We start from the raw sequence: 24,753 nt of genomic DNA on the forward strand, positions 1-24,753 counted from the left end.
CCTTGGTAGTTTTTATTTTTAAGGCAACTTTTAGGAGCAGAACACTTGGGTGATGCCAACTGCTCTCTAATGTTACAACCAAAGTTTGAAAGAAAAAAATCCTCTTAATTCTTGTGCTAGATTTGTACGCACAAATACCATTTGAACTGTGTCAGCAATGAAGGTATGATCTCAACAGCTTAGATGTGTGATGTTAACAACAGATCTTAACAGCTACATTCACTTAAAACAGAAACTCCTTACTCAGAACTCTAGGCAGCACTTAAGTTTCAGTCTGTCCATATGTTCATGTAGTCATTTTAAACTTTCAGGACTGCAGCTTGTTCATTATCTACAACAGCAAGTCTGCAGTACTTTCAGACTTTAATATTTTAAATTAATCTGTTCACTTAAAAAATTAAGATGCACTTTAAATCACAATAAAGTTGGAAAGATGTTCATTACATTGTGTGAAATAAAAAGAAAATCCTCTCGTATGTGATTTCAGAAATATCTAGGACAAAACCATTGAATTGACAACAGTTACTAACAAAATACCAAACTCTCATGTCACTTATGCTTATCACAAATTGAAGTGAAAAAGGCTACCCACTTTTTTGAGAGCAGCTACTTACCACTTCTTCCAAGGCAGCACTTCTTCCAAAAGAACAGGTGAGGTGTGCGAGGCAGTTAACAAATGAAGAGAAAAGTTCATTTGGAATGGCCGTTAAAATATTGCGAGGAAATACAGTTATCAGATTGCTGATAATACTGGAAATTCCCACTGCTTCAGAGTCTTCTATTTCAATTCTATAGATAGAAATAGCAGGTTTTTGCCATTAAGAAAATTGCTAAAAGGGAATTGGTTTTGTTGATACATTTTCAATAAATCTATTTCATAATAAGCACCACCTACTTTAGTCTGCCCTTTCTCAATTTAAGTAACCCAACAGTAAGCACAAATTACATCCAGAAATAAGCAAGCCATACCACTTCTCCACACAGATATGCTACAGTCCAAACTAAAGATTAAAAGATGCCATCTAAATTTAGAGAGCAGGCATACATACCCATTGATAGTATTCAGTAATCCCTCAATGAAGTGTGCCAGGTAATCAACTTGAGAACCTTCATCAGGAAAGACTGGACCGTGCAAAGACGCCAGCTGTGCCAGGCACTGTAATGAATCTTGGGCCATATCTGTATCTTCTCTGATTTTTCGATGTACCTTTCAGGAAGTGAGGTAGTTAATAATACATGAAAACAGGGTGTTCTTACAACAGTCACATGGCTCTCAATCCAAAAGAGCACACACCAAAAAAAGCTTACTATAACTTCCACTCAGTCTGAAAAACAAGGGTTTCTGCAACTCCCTAAACCATAGCAAACGTCAAGGTTGTGACTCAGCTCATAATCTAAAGCCTTGAATTAACTCACTGAAACTAACATTTAATTAAGGCTCACCTTCATGTTGAAAATTGAACTGTCTATTGAATGTTATGTCTTAAAGAGCGAAACAGATGCCAGCCAGTCAGACATGCTGCTCCTTCTAAAAACAGCAATAATGACAGTCATCTCTATTATGCTAACTATGCCTAGGCTATAGAGTCTTGCTAAAGTTAGTCAACAAGTTCAATCAAGATTATATAGATGCTTCTTCAGCAGAGGTAAACACTGAAGACATATACAAAAATGAATGCATCACTTCCTTGGCAACACCCTTATATTGTACAAGGCCAACAGTAATCTTCCTGCATTTGTGCAAACTGTTATGTCATTATTTCTGTTGTTGAGACTTTCTAGATTTGAATCTTACTACTTCAGTAAACATATCCTCACATACTTATTTTAACCAGTCAAGTAGGGATGTAAAGAATTTTTTTAGGCTCATGACTATTTTTTCCCAGAAGATATATTGAATAAATAAACAAAAGAATATAAAGTAGCTTTTTCACACAGAAGTGAAATTTAGTTGAATTATTTCAGCAATATTATGCCAAAAAGTACAGTTAAAACACTGATTACTTTTCTGTGGTGTTATAGTTGCAACTTCAACCAACTCCTAACTGCAGTGGGATTAGCTGCACAGTTAATCCCTGAAAGATCAAACTAGCAGGAGAAATAAACCCTGCAACAGAAATACCCCTCCTAATATATGCCCCACATGAGGCTGAGATTAGAAATGAAGGCTCTCGCTCTAACACAGCAATCCTGCCAACTTTTGCAAGGTTATTAAAATTTCTCAGATCAGATAAATGAATAAAAATTACTACAATTTACTTACATTACCTCAAACACGAAACTATCACTGCAAGCCTCAACCACTGCAAATCAGGAATCTAAAACCAGACTGACAGCATACTGCCCTGGCTAGCATTCTTTCAAAAGTAATAAAATACAGCCAAGCCTTAGTTACTATTAAGTAAAAATGCAAATGTATTAAAGCAAATCTGCACATTATTAATTTTTTTTAAAATTACAAACAAGTAATTGTAAATAAATCAAGGAAACAAACATGCAACTCTGACAACTTCATACTATTAAACATAGAAGAAGGGTTAACATGTAAGCCAAAAAGTTATTTGCATGTGGAGGTTCACAGCTGACAGTAGCAACTGTCTGGGTAGTCTAGACAGCTGTTCAGATTGTGTGTAGCTGCTGAGAGTTTGCTAGTCATTTTTTTCATCTTTTCAAAACTGCTGGATAAACTTGCAGTTTAAAAAAAAAAATTTAAAAAAAATTAAATTTATTGAAAATCCTACCAAGTAAGGACATGTATCCCAACACATACTGTCAAGCAGCACCGGAGAGTTACACTTACATAGTCTTAAAACAACTTTGTCTAAGTTTTGAGCACATTTCTCTGTTTTGCAAAAATGAAAAAAAGCCTGAGAATGCTGAATTCTCAGATCCCAAGAGACGTAACCCAAGTCAAATTGCATAGCAAATGAATTTATAAGCCAATATATCTTGCTGCTGCAGTAAGTCTTAGCTGAGCGATGATTACAAACTTCTCCCAACAGTTGTAAAAGCAAAACAATACAATTCTATCAGTTTTTAACATTGTGGGGCTTTTACATTACAGAAATTGAGTACTGCATTCCCCTTTCCCAACACCACCTCGTCCTTATTCCTTCTAACTTCCTCTACTTTAACCTTTGTAGATTTCCTCTGTGCTGAGGAAAGAGATGCAGAATTCTGTATGCTGAAAGTAGCTAGAAAACTGCAATTACATTACTTATTTTCAGCTGTTCTGTTGAGCAAATGTTTTAACATCAGCAACCACACACTGCTCGTTTGATATTTTCTGAGAGTCGTTACACCTTATCTGAAACTTTCATTACTCTACTACTGCTCATCACGCTTGCTTTTGTCTAATGAGTACATTTCCAGAAGGATTAAAGGTATAAAAGTTGAGATAACTATGAACTTTTTTCTACTGGTAGTGGTCACCAATTTAGAGCAATTAAAAGACAAAATACAAATTCAGTACCCTAGGAAAAAGACAATACTTCTGTCTGTTTAGATAAGCGAGCTGAAGTGAACAGAATCAATCCTACCTGATGCAAAAGGAAGAGTCCGACAACACAGTTTTAGAACAGGAAGGAGCTGCTTTCCCTGTGGTCTGGACTATGAAAGTTGAAGAAAGAAACTTACTGTAAAGAAAAGCTCCATAACTCTGCTGTCCAGGAGGGTCTCGCGCCAGGATTCTGTTGGCTTTAGCATCACGTTTTGTGAGGATTCAAACATAGCTATATAATGTCTGCCCAGTTATCTGGTGTCAAGGTCAACAATAACATTCCTACTTGGCTTTAAAAAAATCCTAGATACAACAGGATCCATTCAGAAAGAATGTAATGGAAACAAACTTTAAGCCTCTTCACATACACAGCATAATTCATGCATGAGGCCAAGGAATAAAAGGTATTAAGTATTGAAAAAAAGAATGCTCCAGGAATGTTAGATAACAGTTTGATCATAATTATGAGACATACCATAGCGATACGATCACTTTGATAACCAGGGTGTCTAATGTGACACAGCGAGAAGGGAAAAAAGCAACCGCAATTAACAGGTGTTAAAATTTATGCAAAATAGGAAATCATTTTCTAAAAAATTTTCCTGGCAGCTTTTAAAAAGGTCTTACCATAGCTAAAGATAGCTCATTGAAATCTATATCCTATTTTTCTAAATAGCCAGATATGTGTCACAGAATGCAGATATGTTAGCCCTGCATGAATCTACATTTTCTAATCACACTGAGAAGAACAAAAGCACAAGTCAGCACAAGGCATTGTCGTATTCAACACGTTTGTAAGAGACGCTCATGAAAAATGTGCGCGCTGTAAAGACATAATTTTGCCGCACCCATTTCAGTTCTCACCATGTATTTTGGCATAACTTCATTTATAAAATTCTGCCAATATTCTAGTACAGAAAAAACAGAGACATGAGAAAAAACATTTAAACAAACAGGTTCAATTATTTGTCAGTTTGATCACACAACAGCTTTAATCAAAAATTTTTGGAAGTACTTCTTTGTGACACCATCCATTTCAAGTAGTAGTTGCTAAGTTAAAGCAGTTTTACTAATGTTTATTTGTCTTTCTTAAACCCTACATTATCCTCTTTGATCCCTTTCTAACCCAACCGTCAGAGTAAGTAACAGCATGTTCAGATGTACATAATTTACTTACTGGTGATGAACAGCATTACCTTTTGTAGTGTAAGTAATCCAGTACTATAAAATGTGTATAAGAAATGATTTCTGTGTCTAGAACGAAATAAATTTTACAATGGTATAGTTAAAAACAGTAGACCCCTTAACTTTGATGGGATTTGTTAAAGGGAATGAATATTTAAAGCAAGCAAGTAGTTTAATATGAAAAATTGTGTCACAAAGCAGGATGCACAATTTCAGTTTATTTATACTTGTCTTCTGAGTTCTGCCACAAAAAAAAAATTCCCAATGACATTGTGCAAAACCACATTCCAAAGAGACTTTTCCCACAGTACAGTACCAACCGGACCTTCACCAGTGCTATGTGTCAAGGACTGCTGTCAGCATGTTATACTGCATAAGAACAATCAAGGGTTTTCACATTAGTGCAAAATAAAAGCAGTTTCACAATTTTCAAGACTATCGATGTATGTTGAACCCACCAGATCTGCATTATTTCAGATGGGGAAAAACTAAAAGTCACAGAATTTTCTACTTTACTTACATCTGAAACACTGATGTAGTTTAATTCATCAAATATGCTTTGGTTCTACCCACTAAAAAAAAAAAAAAAATTATATTCATGAAATAATCACACGCAAGCATCCTTTATTGGAAGTAATATTCTAAATTAAAACTAATTTTATCTGGCAAATAAGGCTATGCCTTTTTTCCTTTCCATTTAGAATCTTAGTCAAAATGGCATTCTGAAATTGCTTACTGACAAGAATGTCCTTTGCTGTAACTCTCCAATAAGCTATTGGCTTGGATGTTTTATCAGAACACAATTATAAACACATTACCAATCTGTGAAAAATTTACTCTTTGCTAGGTTGTGTCTACAGAGGGGACCAGCTACAAAATGCTTTTCACATGGAATGAAAGAAGCCCTACTTTGCTGTCACTATTTTAACAAGACTCACTATTTAGAGGCCTTATCCTGTTATTTTTAGTCTTGTTTCTCATGCTAATGGACTGATGACACATCTGACAATAGGAGATTTGGGGGTAAAATATCTGTTCACTGAACATTACAAATTATGACTCCATCTATCATGGAGATCCTGCAGCCATTTTCCAGCATGTATTACATGTGTGCAAGCATTAGAAGAAACTGGCTGTGGAGATGCTTATTGCCACAAAGTACTCCAGCTTAAGTTGTGCTACAGTTTGGTCTTAGTAACAGCAGTCTAGTTATGCCAAACATGAAAAAAAATGGCACTAAATTACCTCATACATGGGTGTACACAGGACAAATGCATTCATTATCCAAAATTAACTTACTTGTCAAGACTTAAAAAGAAACAAAAAGTACAGAATGAGCAAACCACTTTTTTCTTCTAAGCACTCAAGCTTATGATTTAGACTTACAACATAGATAAATGAAAAGCATAGATTAGTCTACTACAACATCCTGGAGAGTTTGGGGATTTTTTTGTTTCCAGAATGAAAAACAATTGTAAACCACTTCTGGTAATAATACAAATGTTTCTAACATTCCCAAGTCTATTGAGGAATGATAAACTTTTAATAAAATTAGCTTTGAATTATATGGAAATCCAGGCTAACAGCTTCCAGAATCAGGTCAGTGTTTCAACCATTTTGCAAGGCTTAGGACACTGATTCCTTCAGAGAGTTGAATCTTCTGCACGAATCAGATTATGCAGTGATGTCAACTGAACTCTATTACAAATCATAAGAACATAATTAGACACCTTAATGTATGATAAGGTCGATATGCTGGCTATTACTGCCTAGAGAGGAATAATGTTAAAAGATATTTTCTATTATCTTTGATTCAATTTATGCATATAGACATTAGCTCTGTGCTTCGGAGAAATAACGGCAGCTTTTTAAAAGTAATTATTTTTTAATTTAAAAACTAATTTAGAAAAAAAAGTTTGAGGTTTTATGTGCTTCTTGGAGGAACATGAAAGCCATGAAAAAAATCCCCCAACAAATGTGTAGTTTTCCTCTCACTCACTAGACTCTGTCTCACGAAGGGACTGATAGGTGAAGATGAATATTAAAATATTTCAGATCCTAAGGTAGTCAGTAGGGATTATAATATTTTACTTCAGTACTTCAACAAATTCCAGTATCTGAGAATGAATCCCACAATCTTTTTCCCAAGAGAGGCAAGACTTGTTCTTCCACAAAATAATATGTTGGAACTCAAAAAACAAAGCTGAGATTTCTTCTACTAGAGCCCCATTCGTAAGTTTGTGCACAAAAGTGAAACATCTCAGAAATGGAGGGAAAACTCCTGGAGTGCTAAGGTGCGACTTTCTTAAAAGTCATTTTAATCATTTTACTTTTGTTGTTTGAAGTATTTCTGGACTTTGTGCCAGTCATAGACTTGCATTTTAAAAATAAAAAACTGCACTAGAAAAGTATCTGCCCTCCAGTGTTATGCTAAATATTGATTTTATCTGAATTTTTAAGACCTTCTCTGGCTTTCTAGCTAGTGAGCCAAGTACATGGGATGAGTCTAAGGAGCAACTGCCTAAAACTGCTGCAGAGGCTTGCTGCCCCCTATGGAGAAATCCTTCACAGACCTTTCCATACCTTACACTCTCGGAAAATACATCCAGCAACCAGGACAAGGAGCATATGCTTAAATATTAAACACAAGTATTCTTAACAGTCACGAGAATGAAACAATACTTTGTGTTGGAGACACTGGACTCAGATTGCAGGAACAGGAGTAGGAAGTGCAGGAACACCCAAGCTAATTTTAAACCTGCCTGATTCCAGAGCCATGCCAGTTCCAAGGCTCATGACCACCCATGTGGATTCTGCAGTTCTTGGTACATTCTGCTGCTACAGTTGTGCAGCTTATGATATGCAAGCTGATCACTTCCAGCCTAACTGGCACATAGAGCACCCATGCACACGTGGCTGTCACACAGATGTGGCTCAGGAGTCACACCTTTCCACCACACACCAGCTGCCATCCAGGGTGCCATAACCATCACTGCAAAACTGGAAACTTATAAACCACTGAGGCAAGAAAATAGAATACCAGCTCCCCTTCCCAATAAAGAGTCATTCCTGGTTTCTGTTCCTCTTCTGATATTAATGCTGTTAAGCTATTCCTATATTGTGTACTGATTACAGAATTCATTCGGGAAAACGGAAATGATGAATGATTGTTAAAAAGTTCAACATCAATACAAATGTTTAGTGCAATTATGATAGAATTCAGGGGATCTTCCAATCTTCTTGGGTTTGCACAACGTTGTCTTAAAAAGTTGCTAGAAAGGACTGACAAGAAAACAGTGTCCTAGAAATCATTTCTAACTATCAGGGATTTCAAATCCAGGTCAGTTTGCACCTAGAAGCAAGCAGTAGATAAAAGTCTAATAAAAGTAAAATGCAGCTCTCTTAATACAGTTGATTCAGTTACATTGAATTTTGCTCTATATCCCAATAAATAGACAGGATAGTGCCCCTATGCTTCATTTTTCAGATAAGAACAGACTGCTACAGTAAATTCAGGATAATTCCAGGCTGCTAACAGACACAAGGCCTATGGAAAGCAGTCACAGTGCTGAAGAAATCAATGTTGTCACTCCTTGGTACAGGTGGAATCATTTCTGCAGCTGTGCAACAAATCAAACCACGGGCCAAAACCTGCCAACAAAACCCCACCGCATTTATAGCCAGGTGGTTCTCTGCTCAGCATCATGTTCATGGGAGGTGATAGGGCAGGATGCTTTTTCAGCAGCAATGCCAACTTGAACCATTCCTCAAAATCAACCTTGAGTTTTCTGTGTCATTTTCATGCACTTCTATTATGCACAACAGATGCTACCAATCTGGGTTGGACTGAGTTCAGATCTTGGAAGTCTGCAGAACTATATGGTTCACAGAAACTCCCAGACAGGTGTCTCATTCTGGCTTGAAGTTTAAAAGACATTTTCAAAACAGAGATATTAACTGTGTGGCCAATGAACACAAAAATGTTCAGATCAGACAAAAGCTTCAGTCAGTTCATACAATTGCCATGGCACCAACAATTCCAATGGAACAGCAATGATGTGTAGAGTGCAAACCACTAGGTCTACATAACCTGCACTTTAAATCCCCTATTCTACAATCACTTGAAAATTTGCCAGCTTGCCTCCAAGCAAGTACAGGCACTAAATCCAACACAAGAACTAAAGCTCAAGTATCTCTTTATTCATGTACTGTAATCCATACATTGAAGAAAAAGGGATAAGTACTTTTATGATAGCTCCTAATAGATACCTTTCTGTAGATGGGAGACAGCTGCACACAATTCTTATGTTCTGTTCAAGAACTTTTACATTTGAGGACATTCAGCCAAAGTCCATTAGAATATGGCTGCCAGGAACAGAAAAATCTCAAAGTCAACAAGACAAATATCTCTGGAAACAAAATGATAGAAATTATCATTACATACTGACTTCACAGGATGTGTATGTCCATGCCAAGATGTATTAAAGCCCAACAACACTCAGCTTCTTAAATGGAGACTTTGGGTACTCACAATGTACTAAAAGACACATTCTTGAAGGAACCTTTGTAAAAGAGAGGGTGGTACTTTTTAGTACTGATCATCTGTACTTCCTTAATTAGTTGAAACATTCATTTAAGAAAATATGCAGTTAAAACTAGTTCCATACAAGTAAATAATATTTAACAATACTGTAACAGTACTGAAAAAAGAAACTGTGCAGAAGCCAACATGCCACAAGATACTATCTCTGAAGCCTCCACAAACACCGGGTAAACTAATATCTCAAGGTGGCAGATAAAAATAACAATAGATGATTGCTGGAAAATGAAATAGGAGAAACTGGACATGACTGAAGGGAAGCCTCCTAGGTCACTGTGCATTGTCCTTCCTACTGCAGGCACTATATCCCAAGATAATTTAAAAATACTGAGTTCCAACTTGAAATGAGGTAGAGTTTCTTCCTTTGTTGCTCTAATGAGGTGGGTATTCCAGAATCTACATTGTCTGTTGCTACCATCTTTCATGGTAGCAACAGACAATGCAGACTCACCACAACTTTTCTTACAATTGGTGGCAACACGGTCCAAAACTGCATTTAACAATGCAAAATTTATAAAGTTGTCCTATAACAGGACAGAATTCTTGAGAAGTGGTATGTTTTGATTAAATTCTAACAACCTGGGGATTTGAATAACATGCCACTTTGCAAGAGCCACCATACCGTTGATGCACATTTATGCTATTTCCCTTTTTTGGAGATACAAGAATCTTGCTAAATATTACATAAATGTACTGCAGATTACTGGTGGTGCTGCAGGAAATACTGAGAATCAATACTATCTTGCCAGGGGAAATACCAACTAAAGGAAAAAAGATATACCTGAGAATACAATGGATCATTTTACTCCATGCTTCAGGTATTAAATGTATGCCCATTGCTTCAGCATATGTACTGTCAAGATTTGGAAAGAGGACACCAAAAGGACTCTAACCAATCAATCAACATAGCAATTCTTACATTCTTATGTAATGTGCTATCTATTTAGAAACTACAGCCAAGCTACGTTTCACTGCCCACGAGCTAACCATCAACAGTTCAAGAGGTCATCTTAAGGAAAACAGATTTATGCCACAATACAATCAACAGGGCACTGTAAACCCCAAGAGTTACTGAATCTTTGGCAGCTAACACCAACTTTTCTAAGAGATGACTGAAGATGTTCCAACTTCTGTGAACACAGGGTGATATATAAAGACAACCCAAACTGGCGCTGTAATTCTTTCAGCAAAATGAAGCATCCAATAGTAGAAAACAAAAAGATGGTATCAGTGGATCACAAGTTACAAAAATATTTTGAAGTGATTCATTAAGACCATTTAGGTCCATCGGATACCTAGAAATGGCCAGAACTTGTTCAAGAGCTGTAGTATCTAAAGGAGGCCAAATAGCAGAAAATATTATTAATCTTAGCAGTAGTATGGCTTGCTTTGGTATTTCTAGTAGCATTTATTTACTAGCACTTAAATGGCTAGATATTATATAGATGTATAAAGGAAAGCTGAAATTCCAAGGCTCCACGTGTTGCATGTGTCTATATCTCTATCTGGCTCCACCAGTGCAAACCTTAGGCCAAGGACAAAGGAGCCCATGAAGAACTACAGCCTTCACTTTTGAACTATACCAAGATCCCAGACACACCAAGGGGTTGGAAGTGATTAAGAGCAGCACTGCAGAGAAGGAGCTAGGGGTGATGGTTGATGAAAAATTCAACATGAGCCAACAATGTGCTCAGATAACTGCATCCTGCGCTGCATCAAAAAGTTGAAGGAGGAGATTTCTCCCTCTACTCTTTTCCGGTGAGACCCCACCTGAAGTACTGACTACAGTTCTGGTGTCCTCAACATAAGGACATGGAATTGATGGAGTAAGCCCAGAGGAGGCCACACAGCTGACAGGAGACTGGAGCACCTGCCCTATGGAGACAGGCTGAGAAAGTTGGGGCTGTTGAGCCTGCAGAAGAGAAGGTTTTGTGGAGATCTTGTAGCAACCTTCCATTGTCTGAAGGGGGCCTACAGGGAAGCTGGAGAGGGATTCCTTCTTAGGAACTGCAGCGATAGGACAAGGAATAATGGGCATAGATTGAGAGGAAATTCACATTAGATATTAGGAAGAAATTCCTTCCTGTGAGGATGGTGAGGCACTGGAACAGGTTGCCCAGAGAAGCTGTGGATATCCCAACCCTGGAAGTGTTCAAAGCCAGATTGGATGGGGCTCTGAGCAGCCTGGTCTAGTGGAAGGTGTCCCTGCCCACGGCAGTGGGGTTGGAAATGGATAATATTTAAGATCTCTTCCAACCCCTTATCATTCTATGATTCTGTATTTATGACTATATCAGAAGTTTGCACAGAGCTAGACTCAAATTCAGAGGGAACCACCACTGCACAATACAAGAGCATTTCCTTTCTATTTAAAATCCAAAATCCACTTCCAAAGACTTTTATAAGGTGCAATAATTTGACTACAGTCTCCATTTTATAGGCACATGTGCTAAATTCCTCTCTGAACCCCTGCCAAAATCACTTCAGGGATGAATAGAAGCAGGATATTTACTTTTAATCCATGGAACCTTTCTTAAAGCCAGTATAACTGGCATTCTGTTTTACAGATGTGAACCAAGGAATATCCAGTTTCCAATAAATTTACTTTTGCTGCCTGCTGCATAATGAACAGACTAAAAGAAAACAAAACCACACAGGTATCACCTGACTGCCACACCAGGAAAGCAAATAAAATCCTTCACAGTGGATTTGAGAGCAACATCAAGATTCCTGCAGTATGTGTAACTTGGTAGCAATTTCAGAAGTTTTAAGAAAAAAGTTTATAAACCAGCTTTAAAGTTTGCTGAGATTCTTAAAGGTAGTCCGGCTATTAAAACAGGTGCTATAATGATTTACTACACATGCTGCCTAAAACCTCTATTAAATACAGAGTGTGATTGAGTATTTCTACAATATTTGTCTAGCCCATTTTTTTAAACATTTTTCTATAATTTTTTCTTCTCTCCTTCACTAAGAGCCTCTCTTTCTTATTCCCATTTCCTCCTCTACTTTCCAACTCCACCTTTCTCTGGACTAATGAACAGCAGATATCCCAAAAATATTGAAATGGAAGCAATGGCACCTGTGTAAAATGAAGTTGACATTTCTTTTCTCAGCTACCAAATACTTTTTTTCAGGCTGAAGACATTCCATGTTCTAGTATATACCATGTTCTTTTATGGGGAGTTGGTTCACCTGCATGAACGTGCACATTCCTGCACGATGGGGCATTTGCCTGTCCCTACCTCTTCTCTAAGGGAGAAAAGTAGGACAGATCAGATCTCTGCATAAAAATTGAACAGGGCTTATACTCTTAACCATATGGTTCTACACTGAAGCAGCACATTGCACATTTCTCCTGCACCAATCGGACCGACCATAAACCTATAAAAGGTGGGTGCTCTGTACACTTTCTCTTCTATTGAAAATACTTTTAAACTTTAATGAAGACCAACAGCAGCTTCTGTATGTAAGCATCTCTTAGCAAGTGTGGTGGAGACAAAAAGCACTAACAGAAGAAAACATCAATCAATGACTAAACACAAAGCTTCTAAGTTCTGTGTTTACTCTCCTTGCAAAGACTTTACTCCTCACCCAAGAAGTGACCCAAGTCAAGGGAAACAAAAGGTCTGACATGAAAAGGATATAATTTGGAGGAAGGAAGTTCCAGCTTAAGACCTGATTGGCTAGTGCAAGATAACGCTGAAACACTGAAGACATCTGAGCATTGAGGTTTTCACGTCTGCTGAATTCCTGAAGTACCTCTACTGTGAGCATGAAAATCTGCCGCAGATCATCCTCCTACAGTCAGGACGAACACAATACATTCAGTATCTCAGTCATTAATGAAATGTTGATCAACAAGAAATACTTTTCCAGAGAGAATAAAAATTTCCAGTTTCACCCTATTTTCATTAAAATACAGGAAATACTCTGAACTTGCTAGAGAGAATCCCCTCTTTTGTCAAAATTATATGATTACATTTGCAAAAACTATGAAAAAAATCCTCATATAAATACTAGTCGTTATAAGATAAAAAACCAAAATGTTTCTAATAAGTGGTGGAGAAAAGAGTTGGTCTTTGGCATGAAAAAAAGTTGGTAAGTTGTTCCACAACAGTCAGTTTAAAGCAATGCCTTCACATAAACATTTCTGGCTGGCCAAACAATACATCTGAGACAACCAGACTACACCATCTGCAATAATATTTTTAAATACATACATAGCTCTCCTTGGCTTTAAACCAAAGCTATATTTAAGACTATCATTGTTCCACAGAGTATTCGTTTTGTTTGCAATTGGTAGCCAAGGAATTAAAGAGTCCAATGGCATAAAGATCTGTAGCTCTACATTCATAAAATGGGCACAAAGGGATTGCACCTTTTTGATACAAGTTTTTTAAAAGTACATTATCTATTTTCCTGAAGCAGCCAGCATCTGCATTATTTGCAGTATTTTCCCTATTAAATAGGGAAGTGCAAGTCAGGTCCTGCCAAGTGCAGTCAGGTCCACTGTGGACCTGACTGCACTTGGCACAACAAAGTATTTTTGCTTCCACATGTTTAAATTTTAGAAAGAGAGGTAGCATATATCAATACAGAACTAGTTTACCTGAAATATACGTTTACAGTTACCATGGAACTCCATGCTTAGTCCAATGTTGCTGGTTTTACTTGAACTTGAGAACTCGCTCAACAACGCCGTTAGAATGGAACAGGCCAAAGTTTGCTATAAAAAACATAAGGGGGAATAACATAACTAAAAGATGTCCAGTAACACAATAGCACCTACAGTGTCCTTCATTTTTCTATTAGCATTTTAATACAATTACTACTTCAGTTCCATCTAACAAAAACTAGAACAAGTCAAAGTTTCAGGAAAATAGATCCTTGGATGAACCATTTCTGGAACCATTCAGGGCTCCATTCTTAAAAAAGAAATTTGAGTATTTAAGCAATATAAAAGCTGGCATCTGTGTGATTATCATTACAAATGAAATCAACTTATTGCAAACCATTTCCCAGCCTTGCATTTACTTTGTCTCCCTGTGCACAGACCTTTACAGGTATTAGTTTCAGGGAAGATTCACTGTCCACTTATTTCGACTGACTCAGGTCCCTCCGAAGTTTGTTTCAGCCCTTCTTTGCATTTGCTACACTTACCATGCTGGTATTTGATCATGATAAACTTTATAGCACCAAAAGTGATACAAGCTTGTCAAAAACAACACCTGCAATAGCACTGTCTACATCTTTTCCCTCTCTCCCCATAAACAAAATAAGAGAGGAATTCACAGAAAGCTCTGATACATGAAAGGTCTTGGATACCTCCCTCTAAAGCAACACATTGACAAGCCTCAGAAAAAACCCTTACAACTACTCTATCAAAATTATGTCTCTGAAGAGATATAAAAATTGGTAAGCAAAAGGCATGCTTTAGAGAGACAGATTCATGAAGACTAAAGGTTTTAAGTATCTCTTTCATTCTCAAAATTGAATATAAAGTAAATGAAATGTTTATCTAAAACAGTACTTAGCCAGCTTTCTTATGAAACACGTGGCTCCAGCCTTTGTTGCTATTTTCTGAAATATATAAATAAGCTTTTTTTTCCTGATGCCAAAGTCCAGAAACAATCATCACCAGTTTTAATATCTTTTAACTGATCCTTGCACACAAAGGGGAGAAAGTACTGCACAGTGGAGATGCAAGTAGTACTTCAGACTTGCGCTCTACACCTCTCTAACAAGCACAATAGAAAGCATATACTGCTGAAATGAAAAGACTTTTTGTTAAGGAGATGTTCTTTACAAAAAGCTCCAAAATTACTGGCTTTCCTTCCAGACTGTTTGGAGCCAAGGTGCCAGGGATGGACAGAGAGATAGGAATTGTTAAAGGGTCATGCATGCCAGCAAGTGTCCAGGGGTTAAACAGAAATATGCACACTACCTCTGAACACCCGAAAGATTAAAGTGGAGATGATACTATTTATGCAAGCTCATACAACAGCTGAGACCAGTGCCATCCACCCACCAACTGCAACATCTTTGTTCAGAAATGCCTCTGAAGTCAGTACCTTGACCCCCCCAGACAACTAGTTATCTTAGTCAGTAAACACTAAATTAACATTCTTACTTGCTAAATAAGTTCCAGACAGATCAAACATGGTGGCTTTGTGATAATACACAGGTTTTCTCTTCCACTATGCCATAAAGCTGCATAAGCACAGCAGACCAGCATATTGCTGATCTGTTGCTAAGTAAAAGCATTCCCATTTTTAAGAAATTATTTTTTTAAGTGGACTATTTCTCACTTACAGACAGCTCTGTCAAACAACACATATGACAAAAAGCATTTAGCCAGTGAAAACCAGCACCATGATTTAAACTACTCCAGCAAAAGTGCAACTTTGTCACTTATGTACAAGAAGTATTTCTAATTAGCTCAAATATTTCACAATTCAAATTTCAAATTTCTGTGCAAGGTATTCACACAAATAATTTTTTAGTTAAAGGAAATACAGATTTGATCTAATATTAAAAAACAAAACAGTATAGACTAGTATTGAGTATTAAATCCAACATTAAAAGTTCCATATGAAAATAATTAATCTGGTTAAAAAAAAACGAACTACTAAGAAAAACCCCTCAAGTCTGACTTTAGAATAATGCTTCAGATCAGAACACATGTTTTTAAAGAAATAATGCAAAGTATTCTCACATGACTCTCTAAATAGCTTAAAATACAAGTTTTAATTTGATGCTTAAATTACTGACTCACATTTTTCAGCTCAAAGCAGCCACGGCATAAGGACATCACTAGCTGCAATTACAAATCTGTACACTTTGATGCTCTGCAACATACCCTAATTACCCATTGGTATCACTGGCTCCAACAGTACAAAAACCAGGCAAAAACTAAACTGCTTCTGCTTTATCATGCCAAGACCTTGACACCAAGCCACCATGCAGAACACCACAGAACAAGCAGGGCAGCGATGCAGACTACCCATCATTTGCAGTTGGTTGTCAATTACTAGAAAATCAATCACCAAGTCCAAACTGGCAGGAATAATAGGAAAATTTGTTCCCACTGTGATTACAAATACCTAATATTAGCTGAAATAGCACCTCCCCTTTTCTCCAGTTTGTTTATATGTATACAATAATTTATCCTTTCTCTTTGCGGAGTAATGTGCTAGTGCATGGTAAAAGTGTGTTACAGATTTTTTTTTGGTGCACTTTTCTCCTCATTTCAAGGAAAAAATTAAAAGGAAGGTTAAATTTCATCACTGATGGTAAAGACATCTCTTTGAAAGTGTAAAGAGCAATAGGTACAGGTAGGCTGACTGAATCTGCTAAGCAGCTTGAGCAGTGGCCTATCCCCCTGATTTCAATGAGAGCAAGTTCAGATAGTTCTGGGACATCAGTACCTCCTTTGAGCATGACAGCAGAAAAATGATGTTACTAGATTTACACACCTTATTCCATCCAGCAGGCTAGCCCACAGCAAATACCAGGGCACACTGCACCCCTCTGCTCTACTCCCTCCTACTGAATTCCCAGCATCCCCTCAAAGTTCCTTCACTTGGTATTTCAATACCTGGAGTGCAAATCCTGCCCCATACCCTCACCACCCCTAGAGCCTCATGTGCAATATTTGCACATCCCTACGCTTCTGTTGCCATCTGCACCTGTGCTTACCCCTTGCATCCATAAGGGATTGTAAGCACTCCTGTATATCCAGGTCACCAGGGCAGGAGAAAACCAAAGAGAAGATACTGGCCTGTAATTTCAAATTTACTGCAACAACAGGGTGAGGTGAGATGGCTTGAGACTGGTTTCCTAGAAGGCAGGAGCCAACCCCCATGAGTTTAGCTTCCAGACAAGAGCAGAGGAACAGATCCAGACCATAACCTGTCCTTACAATGTCAAGTATTTGCACAAAGCTTTGCAAACCCACCACTGCTTCCCAAAACTGCCATAAGGCTACAGGAATTAATACAGACTATTGTCCACAGCAGTAAAACGGCCATTTTCATGAGTATTAACAAATTATTAGCTTAAAAGAATATTTGCCCAGCCATCTATTAAACTTCCCTGAATACACAATAATATTTCAGAAACTCTGGAATAAAGATCAAGTAAATTTTACAAGGAATAAAATTTGATTTTCATGAAGTAATTTTACTGAAGGTTAACTATTAATATGTTGCACTACAGTTTTTTTAATATACAGATATGTTTGGTGTGAAGACACTAAGTACCTCAACATAAATATCATCAGAAGAAAGATTTCAAAAATCTGAAAACCAACAATTTCAGAGAAACCAATACTGGTGTACTATGTGAACTAAAATGTCTTCCTCTTACATGTAAGAAAATTGAATTCACCTAACACATAAAATTCTAGGGTGGAGGGTTCTGGGGTTTTGTGTCTTGTTTCTGGGGTTTTTTTTTGGTTGGTTGGTTGTTTTTTGTTGTTGGTTTTGGTGTGGTTTTGGCTGGTTGGTTTGTTCATTTGCTTTCTGGTGGGGATTTGTTGGCTCTTTTTTAAAGGGTTTTTTTTAAGGTTTTTGCCACACCACAGAAGAGATTAACAATGCAAGTTAGTAATACCACACTGTAATAAGTAGAAAATGCACGTGACTCTGGGCATCATATTAAAAGCCAGATCTGAATGTCTATTGTGCAGCAATGCCATTAACTTCATACCAGTAAGAGTACACCTCTGAACCTAGTTTGACTCACTCCCTAGTAATTTCACTAGTTCTGCCACAAGTACATACCCAAACAATAAGCCCATCTAACAAAATAAAATCCTTCTCTTGTTGAGAGAGAGCATTGCCTCTGAGAATAGCTTGGCACCCACCCCAGTTAGCTTTATTACCAGGAATAAACTTTATGAAAGATCGCTATACATAAAATAGACTCTCAGCTGCTCAAACAGAAGATCAATGGGACTTGTGATAAGAGATTAACTTGGCAATCAGACACCCAGTAGTAACATCGTTTTAGTGGTTTACTTTTAAATGACTTTAATAAAACACAGATGCTACAGAAAGACCATGTGTCATTTTAACAATAAACAACATTTATATATCATTCGTTAAGCTCAGATGCAAAAGGTAAATACAACTTGTTCCTCCAAATGGAATGTCCCCTAAAAAAGAAGCTAAAGCCATAATGTTTGAAGGGATTTCACACTTGTGCCTGGGCTGCCCATGGAATAAATGAAGTGCTTAATTTGAGGGTAGTTAGGTTACAGAGCATCTGAAAGGAAGAAGAGTTCAAATACAGCCTAGGAAAAAATGGACATGTGGTACATCAGCTCTGCAGCAATAAAGCCAACAGACAAAGCAGAATGAACTCCAATACCAAAATTGTTTCCTTGTTTTGAATTCAGAGCAGAGATACAGTTACGTTGTCAGGGATTTGATTAAAGAATTCATTTTACTACAAAACCTAAACTATCATACAGTGCCTTCTGCAAGTATCATTTACATCTGCAGAAAAAGCAGTAAGCCTATTTAAAAGAAGGAAGATTTTGCCCAAATAGAGCAAACCATAACATCTACCCTTTACATTAGATCACTGCCAGCCTGAATACTCTTCAGAGGACTTTTTGTCTCCACATGTATAATGTAAACTCTGTTACTGAAACCAAAGGGAACTCATGTGAAGATTTAATAGTATTCCTAAACAATCTAAATTTAACTTGCACAAGAGCAGGAAGAATCAAAGAAAAAAGGTATAGGAAGCAGAATTTGCTGTGTTGCTCCTAAGTGATAGAATTCTGTAATGAGAATGTAACAAAAGCAATTTTACAAAGTTGTTTAAAGCAAGGCTTCCTTTATAAAGGCAATAATAGTCTTCTTTTCTAGTGTCCTTGAATAAGCACAGCTGTTTTTGCTAACATTTTCAGAGTATCTAAATCTCCAGAACATAAGCTGCAACTCCAGATTGGAAGGTTAAAAGGATGGCCAAAGGGCCAAAATAAATACCTTTAAGTACACAGAATAACTGGGGCTACTCCAACTTTTCAACTTGGGAGTATTTCAAGATGGGTGGGGAACCCAGGAGCTGAAGTAGTGGTTCCCAACCAAAGAAAACCAGACCATATTTTGAAGAAACATAAGCAAGCAGCAGGAAGAACCCACTGATTTTCATCTGTCCCTTCCCAAATGAGCCAAGTGGTGGAAAAAAGCTATAGGCAGGGATATGATGATAGGAATAGGACCCACAGCTGCAGCTCTGTGCTGCCAGCAGTAAGGGACTGGCTGGGCAGTGCACTCCTTTCCTCTCATTCCCTTTCTGCTACTGTGCAAAGACAGATGAGCAGCACCAGGTCAGCACATCAGAGCTACAGTGGAACAATAAGCAGGACCTTGCTTCCCTTCCTTGGGAGGAACCAGCCAAAGCAAGGGAAACCCCCAGCGGTGAGCTGAGAAAGGAAAAGTCAATTCCCCTGTGAATCACCATGGGCCAGAGGAAGATGATCTTGTGGCATGTGAAGCATGCAGGCTTTGGACAAAGAGAGAAGGGAAGTAGCAGCCTCTACTAATAATGGAAGAGATTCAGGCAGAGTTTGCTGGAGCACAGGGTGCAAAACTTGCTTTTCTTTGTTTCTCTGGAGACAGGCAAAGTTGCAAAGCAGAAATCAGGAGGAGAAAAAAAAAAGTAATCTCATAAAAGTAGTTGAAGGCCTGAAAACCTTTATAAGGTTTATAAAGGTAACATATCCTTTATAAAGGTAACATATCCTTCTCCAGGTTCTTGTCTGAATGCCACCAGTTGGATCTTCACTCCTACCACTGCTGCATGAACAAATACAGGACTTACAATCAAACTCAAAATAACGAATAATTAGCCATGCAGCTCACCATCAGCAGCACCCAGCTTTAAATATACACCATCCCAACACATGCTCTTTGGTGGGTAGGTGTCCTCCCTCCCCCCACTTTTCCCAGTACTCATTCCTGGTCTTTCTTGCCTGGGTCTGCCTGCCATACTGCCAGCTATGTCAAATGAGCTGCATTACACGGCTGTGTTCCACAGCAGATCTGCCCAAAGAAAAAAATAAGAGGCTGTAAGGGAGAAGGGGCTGTTTCTAAGCAGACTAACACAAAGATCCAGTATGTTACTGAACACATTTATTCTGAAGGGTGGTACCTTTGAGAGGAAGAAAGACTAAACACCAAGGAGGCAAGGTCAACAAATGTTTTAAAGAGGCTTTTCCCCTCAAGCCTGTTTACCTGTGTGACTCCAGTGTAATAAAAAAAATACATGGCATAACACATGGAAAGGCTTCATTTCTTCTTTCCCAGTGAGTCTGTGGAGTCACAGGTGAGGGACTCCACAGGTGCAAATCTCATGAGATGGCAAAATTGCTGAAAGAAAGGGTTTGGGATGCCATACATAGAACAGGGGACACACATCTCACCGCCTGGAACACATCTCCTCACTTCCCAGCCCTGTCGTTGAAACTGTGGCTCTAGTGTAAATGTAACTGGGGAGTTATCAATTTCTAGTAGTTATTAGGCAGCTAAGCTGGAGACTTGCACCTCTGGTAAAGCCAGCCACCCTTTCAACAGAAAAATCTGAAAACTGCAAAAGCATCCTGATTAATTATACTACTAAAAAAGCCACTACTAAAAAGCCACTTACATTTTAAAGTTCTCTTACATTTCTATCACTGAATTTTAAGCTCACATGTGGAGTAGTTTCTGGATTCTTAAAATTCCCAAACCAACCTTTAACACACTAACTTAAGCCTTTATAGAGAACTTATCAGCTTAAATATCCTGGTTCACCCTCTATGTTTTAGACTCAAGGGCAATGAGGTACATAGAACAAGGTAACAATTTTATTAGACCAGAAGACACAGCTTGGGGTGAACATAATACATATGTTTTTGTCAAGATGTGAAAGTCAGGGCAGCCTCTCCAATTCCTACCCTACCACATGAAGCAGTAACAGCTAGACAGGCTTCCAGAAATAAAAATCCCTTCAAAGAATAGAAACAAGAACTGTAAATGCTAAATAAATGTAACTAGTTATCCAGGCAGCCATTATAATGGATAGATTAGCCTCAATGAAGATTAATGCCTAGAGTTTTGCTTATTAATATTTCCCACCACTCTCATGAAATCCATTCACAGCACATCCCTCAGAAGCTTAAGGTAATCTGAAGCAGCTGGATCTTCTGTTTAGCCCAACTAGGAACACTGAGAAACAGAAAAACATTTACAAATGTTGCAAGAAAAGGAACTGTTAGGATTCCAGAGCTTTTCCAGTGAGTCTTGACAAGTCGTCTTCCATATACAAAAAAAAAAAAATTGTAGGCTTCAGATATGGAGCTTTATATTAAAATACATTCAAAAAACCACAGCTTCTGTTGCTTCCCAGTCCCATGTCAAGTCTATAGCAGCTGGATCCCTGTCCACCTGCCTACACATATACTGGAAGAAATTGAGGTGTGATCTATATCTTGGTCTGGTTTTAAACAAAATCTGATTGTGTTCACACGCAGATCAGATACTCCTCCTGGGAGTCAGTCACTTAGCTGCCAGGATTCCTGTCCTTCTGGCAGGGATGAAGGACAAATGAAATCCTTCAGCTATGCAAAAGCAGAATATTTTAACACAAGAAGAAAGGGCCAAAAAATTGAAGGCATTTATAGTTGAGAAGATCTTGGCCCACGCAATTCTCCAAAATCTTGAAATTGGTGATAGAAAACATGCATTTAGAATTGTAAGATTAGCTCATGACACTGTGTCTGCTGCCAGAAACTCTGTCCCCCAAAGAAATGAAGATTTTGAAAAGAGATCCTGGAATTGCTGTTGAAGGGAGATTACAGATTCTCCTTCATGAGCAGAGGGATGGCTTGCATTGATAATACAGGAGGAACCAGAAAAAACAAAACCAAGAACTCCAAAGCTAATCTTTGTCCTTCTAGAGGATTACTACCTAAAATCAGTTACAAATAAACAGGCAGCCAGACTAAAAGTTTGCTTTCCCTTCTCATACAAAGGTTTCTTCAGTGAGATTCATAAAGCACCAAATAGCAGAGAAGCAGCAGCAGAAGCCAACACTCCAGTTCTAAACCTGGCTCTAACCATGCATCCTTCCCATCCCTGAAGTATTAACTCTACTTAGTGTTTTGTTATTTCCTTAACACGTACACTGTGTTCCACTATTAAAAGATTACTCAATACTTAAGTAATTTTATTACTCTCATCACAATTCCTCTCCTTATCTTCCTTCCAACCTCCTTATTTTTTCCCAACAGTTCATCCATCAGTCTTGCTCATATGACAGTTTGTCACTACATACCTCCATGTCCTAGCCTCAAAATACATCCACCTCTGAAGATCTTTTTAACTAGTACTCAAGAAGTTGAGGTACTAAGCACATCAAACCCTGCAAAACAACACAAACAACAGACACTACCATCTACATTCACTGCCCTCCTAATTACCCCAACTATCAAGACTTGATCTTCATAAGATATTTCTCAAAAGTCCCAAAGATTTCATGGACAGTACTGGCTGATGATCACAAAGTTAGTACAGATGTCTGACAGAAACTGGCTGGAGGATCGCAGGGAATGGAATAGATTCAGCATCTGCATTATTCTTGTAAGGTAAAGATGGATCAAGAAGCTTTACAGCCAACAGGGAGGAAAAGAAGCAGACAAGAGAATGTTTTGCTTTTTTAAAATGGACTTTCTTTCAATTACAAACTGCTGTAGAAAGCCATTACCTCAGAATACTCTAAGTTGGAAGAGACCCACTAGGATCAAGTCCAACTCTTAGATGAATGGCCCATATGGGGACCAACCCACAACCTTGGCGTAATTAGTACCATGTTCTAATCAATTATCAGCAGCTAAGAGCTGCTGATAGCTCTTGTTTGAGAGCTTTAAACATTTCTAAATATGAAGTGACCTGCTGCTGACTTCATGTGTAGTGAACCTCAGGCAGGACGACACAAACGGGTAAGTAGAAGGTCAAAACAGAGGGCTGAGAAGGATACAGAAAGGACAAAGAGACTGGAAAAAGAATTAGGAGTCACAAAGGTGTGACAGACTTCTGCAACTTGAGTGTACAAGGAGGCAAGAGTGCGCATCACACCATGGGAAAAATGTCAAAAAATGGAATAATTCCTTCCACAGAGAAGCAGAGGGGACTGGAAAACATCTGCTGACCTCTTTCAATACCTACGTTCAAGCCTCTTCCATGACTTGAATGGAGGCCTGTATTTACAAGTAACTAATATAAATGAATCTCCAGAAGCACCTGTGACAGTGCATGGCACTGTCCTGACAGCACATGTTGAATCTTAAAAGCACCACTCCTTTCAGGATGTGGGCTTGAAGCACCCTGGCTAGAAGTACCCTGAAGCACCCTTAGCTGAGACTTCCCCCCACAGCAGCAAGGCAACTGCACCACTGGGGTCCCACACGGCCCCTTCAAATATGGCTGAATGCTACAGGGACACTAGTAAAGAAACAAAACCACCAACCATATTTGAAAAGATAACTAAAATAATAAAAAATTCATTGTGTGAGTTATTTCATACAACCTTTCAAAGTTGTTACATATTTATACAAGAGGCATGCCTTGACTCCCTTCAGAAAGCAGATTTGGCAGGTAGCATGCTGAAACACCATTTTATTACTGCACATACTAGTCCTGGGTGCCAGTACCAGAGTCTCTCCTGCAGCTAAGTCTCAGAAGATTACAAGAACATTTTCATGAATGAGAACTGGTTTATAATATAAACCGTGACATATACATGGGAGCATGTGCTTATAACTAGTTTGCCAAAGACTACCAACCACACACTGTGCCATACAGAAAAGACGTTTCAGCAGCACCACAGGTCTTTTTTTTTTTGCTATTAAGTCTTACTAGCATACCAGAACAGAAAACATCATTTCATTATATATCCTAGACATTTTCAATACCATTCTTATAACTTGAGCATAAATATTTTGGAAAAACCGTGGAGAAATTCATACTCATGAAGAGGGGGAAATAAAAGTAAAATTAAATAAAGGGAAATGAAAAACTGAGCTCAATTTGGCAGTGAGCTGAACTTGAAGAGTACCACAGCCAGAGCTCCTCTGCAACTTGCTCTGCTCTGCAGCATGCCCAGGATGATATGCTTGGAACAGGCAGTCTTAGCTTTCTGTATGCTGTGGTCAGTGCAGTGTGTCTGTGGACAGTGCACGCACAGAATACAACTGCACAAGCTGGACTGTGCATTCCTTAGTTCAAAGTCTACGTTTCTATTTATGTCATTTTGTAGCTTTCTGCAAAGATCCTGCAAACTACATGAGCATACACAGAGGCATGCATAAAACTTGAAAACCTCATCTGTAGCTCCATTGTAATAACCAAGCTATGTTTCCTGGAAAAAAGCATTAACTCAGTTCTTCTTAACAAATAACCATTTCTATCCAAAT

General features: G+C 38.1%; 1 protein-coding gene across 1 annotated transcript in view; it reads right to left on the reverse strand.

Moving 5' to 3' along the window:
* Positions 1 to 24,753, reverse strand: part of XPO4 (exportin 4) — an 80,882-nt gene that overhangs the window by 30,326 nt on the left and 25,803 nt on the right. Inside the window, exons 5-9 of the mRNA XM_030234588.2 lie at positions 13,897 to 14,013; positions 12,932 to 13,085; positions 3,637 to 3,749; positions 1,050 to 1,207; positions 615 to 789 (exon numbers count right to left, since the gene is read on the reverse strand). Coding sequence (XP_030090448.1) covers positions 615 to 789; positions 1,050 to 1,207; positions 3,637 to 3,749; positions 12,932 to 13,085; positions 13,897 to 14,013 — 717 coding nt within the window. The remainder of the gene's footprint in view (positions 1 to 614; positions 790 to 1,049; positions 1,208 to 3,636; positions 3,750 to 12,931; positions 13,086 to 13,896; positions 14,014 to 24,753) is intronic.

The sequence above is a fragment of the Serinus canaria genome, chromosome 1, assembly GCF_022539315.1.
Source record: "Serinus canaria isolate serCan28SL12 chromosome 1, serCan2020, whole genome shotgun sequence".
Classification (NCBI taxonomy): domain Eukaryota; kingdom Metazoa; phylum Chordata; class Aves; order Passeriformes; family Fringillidae; genus Serinus; species Serinus canaria.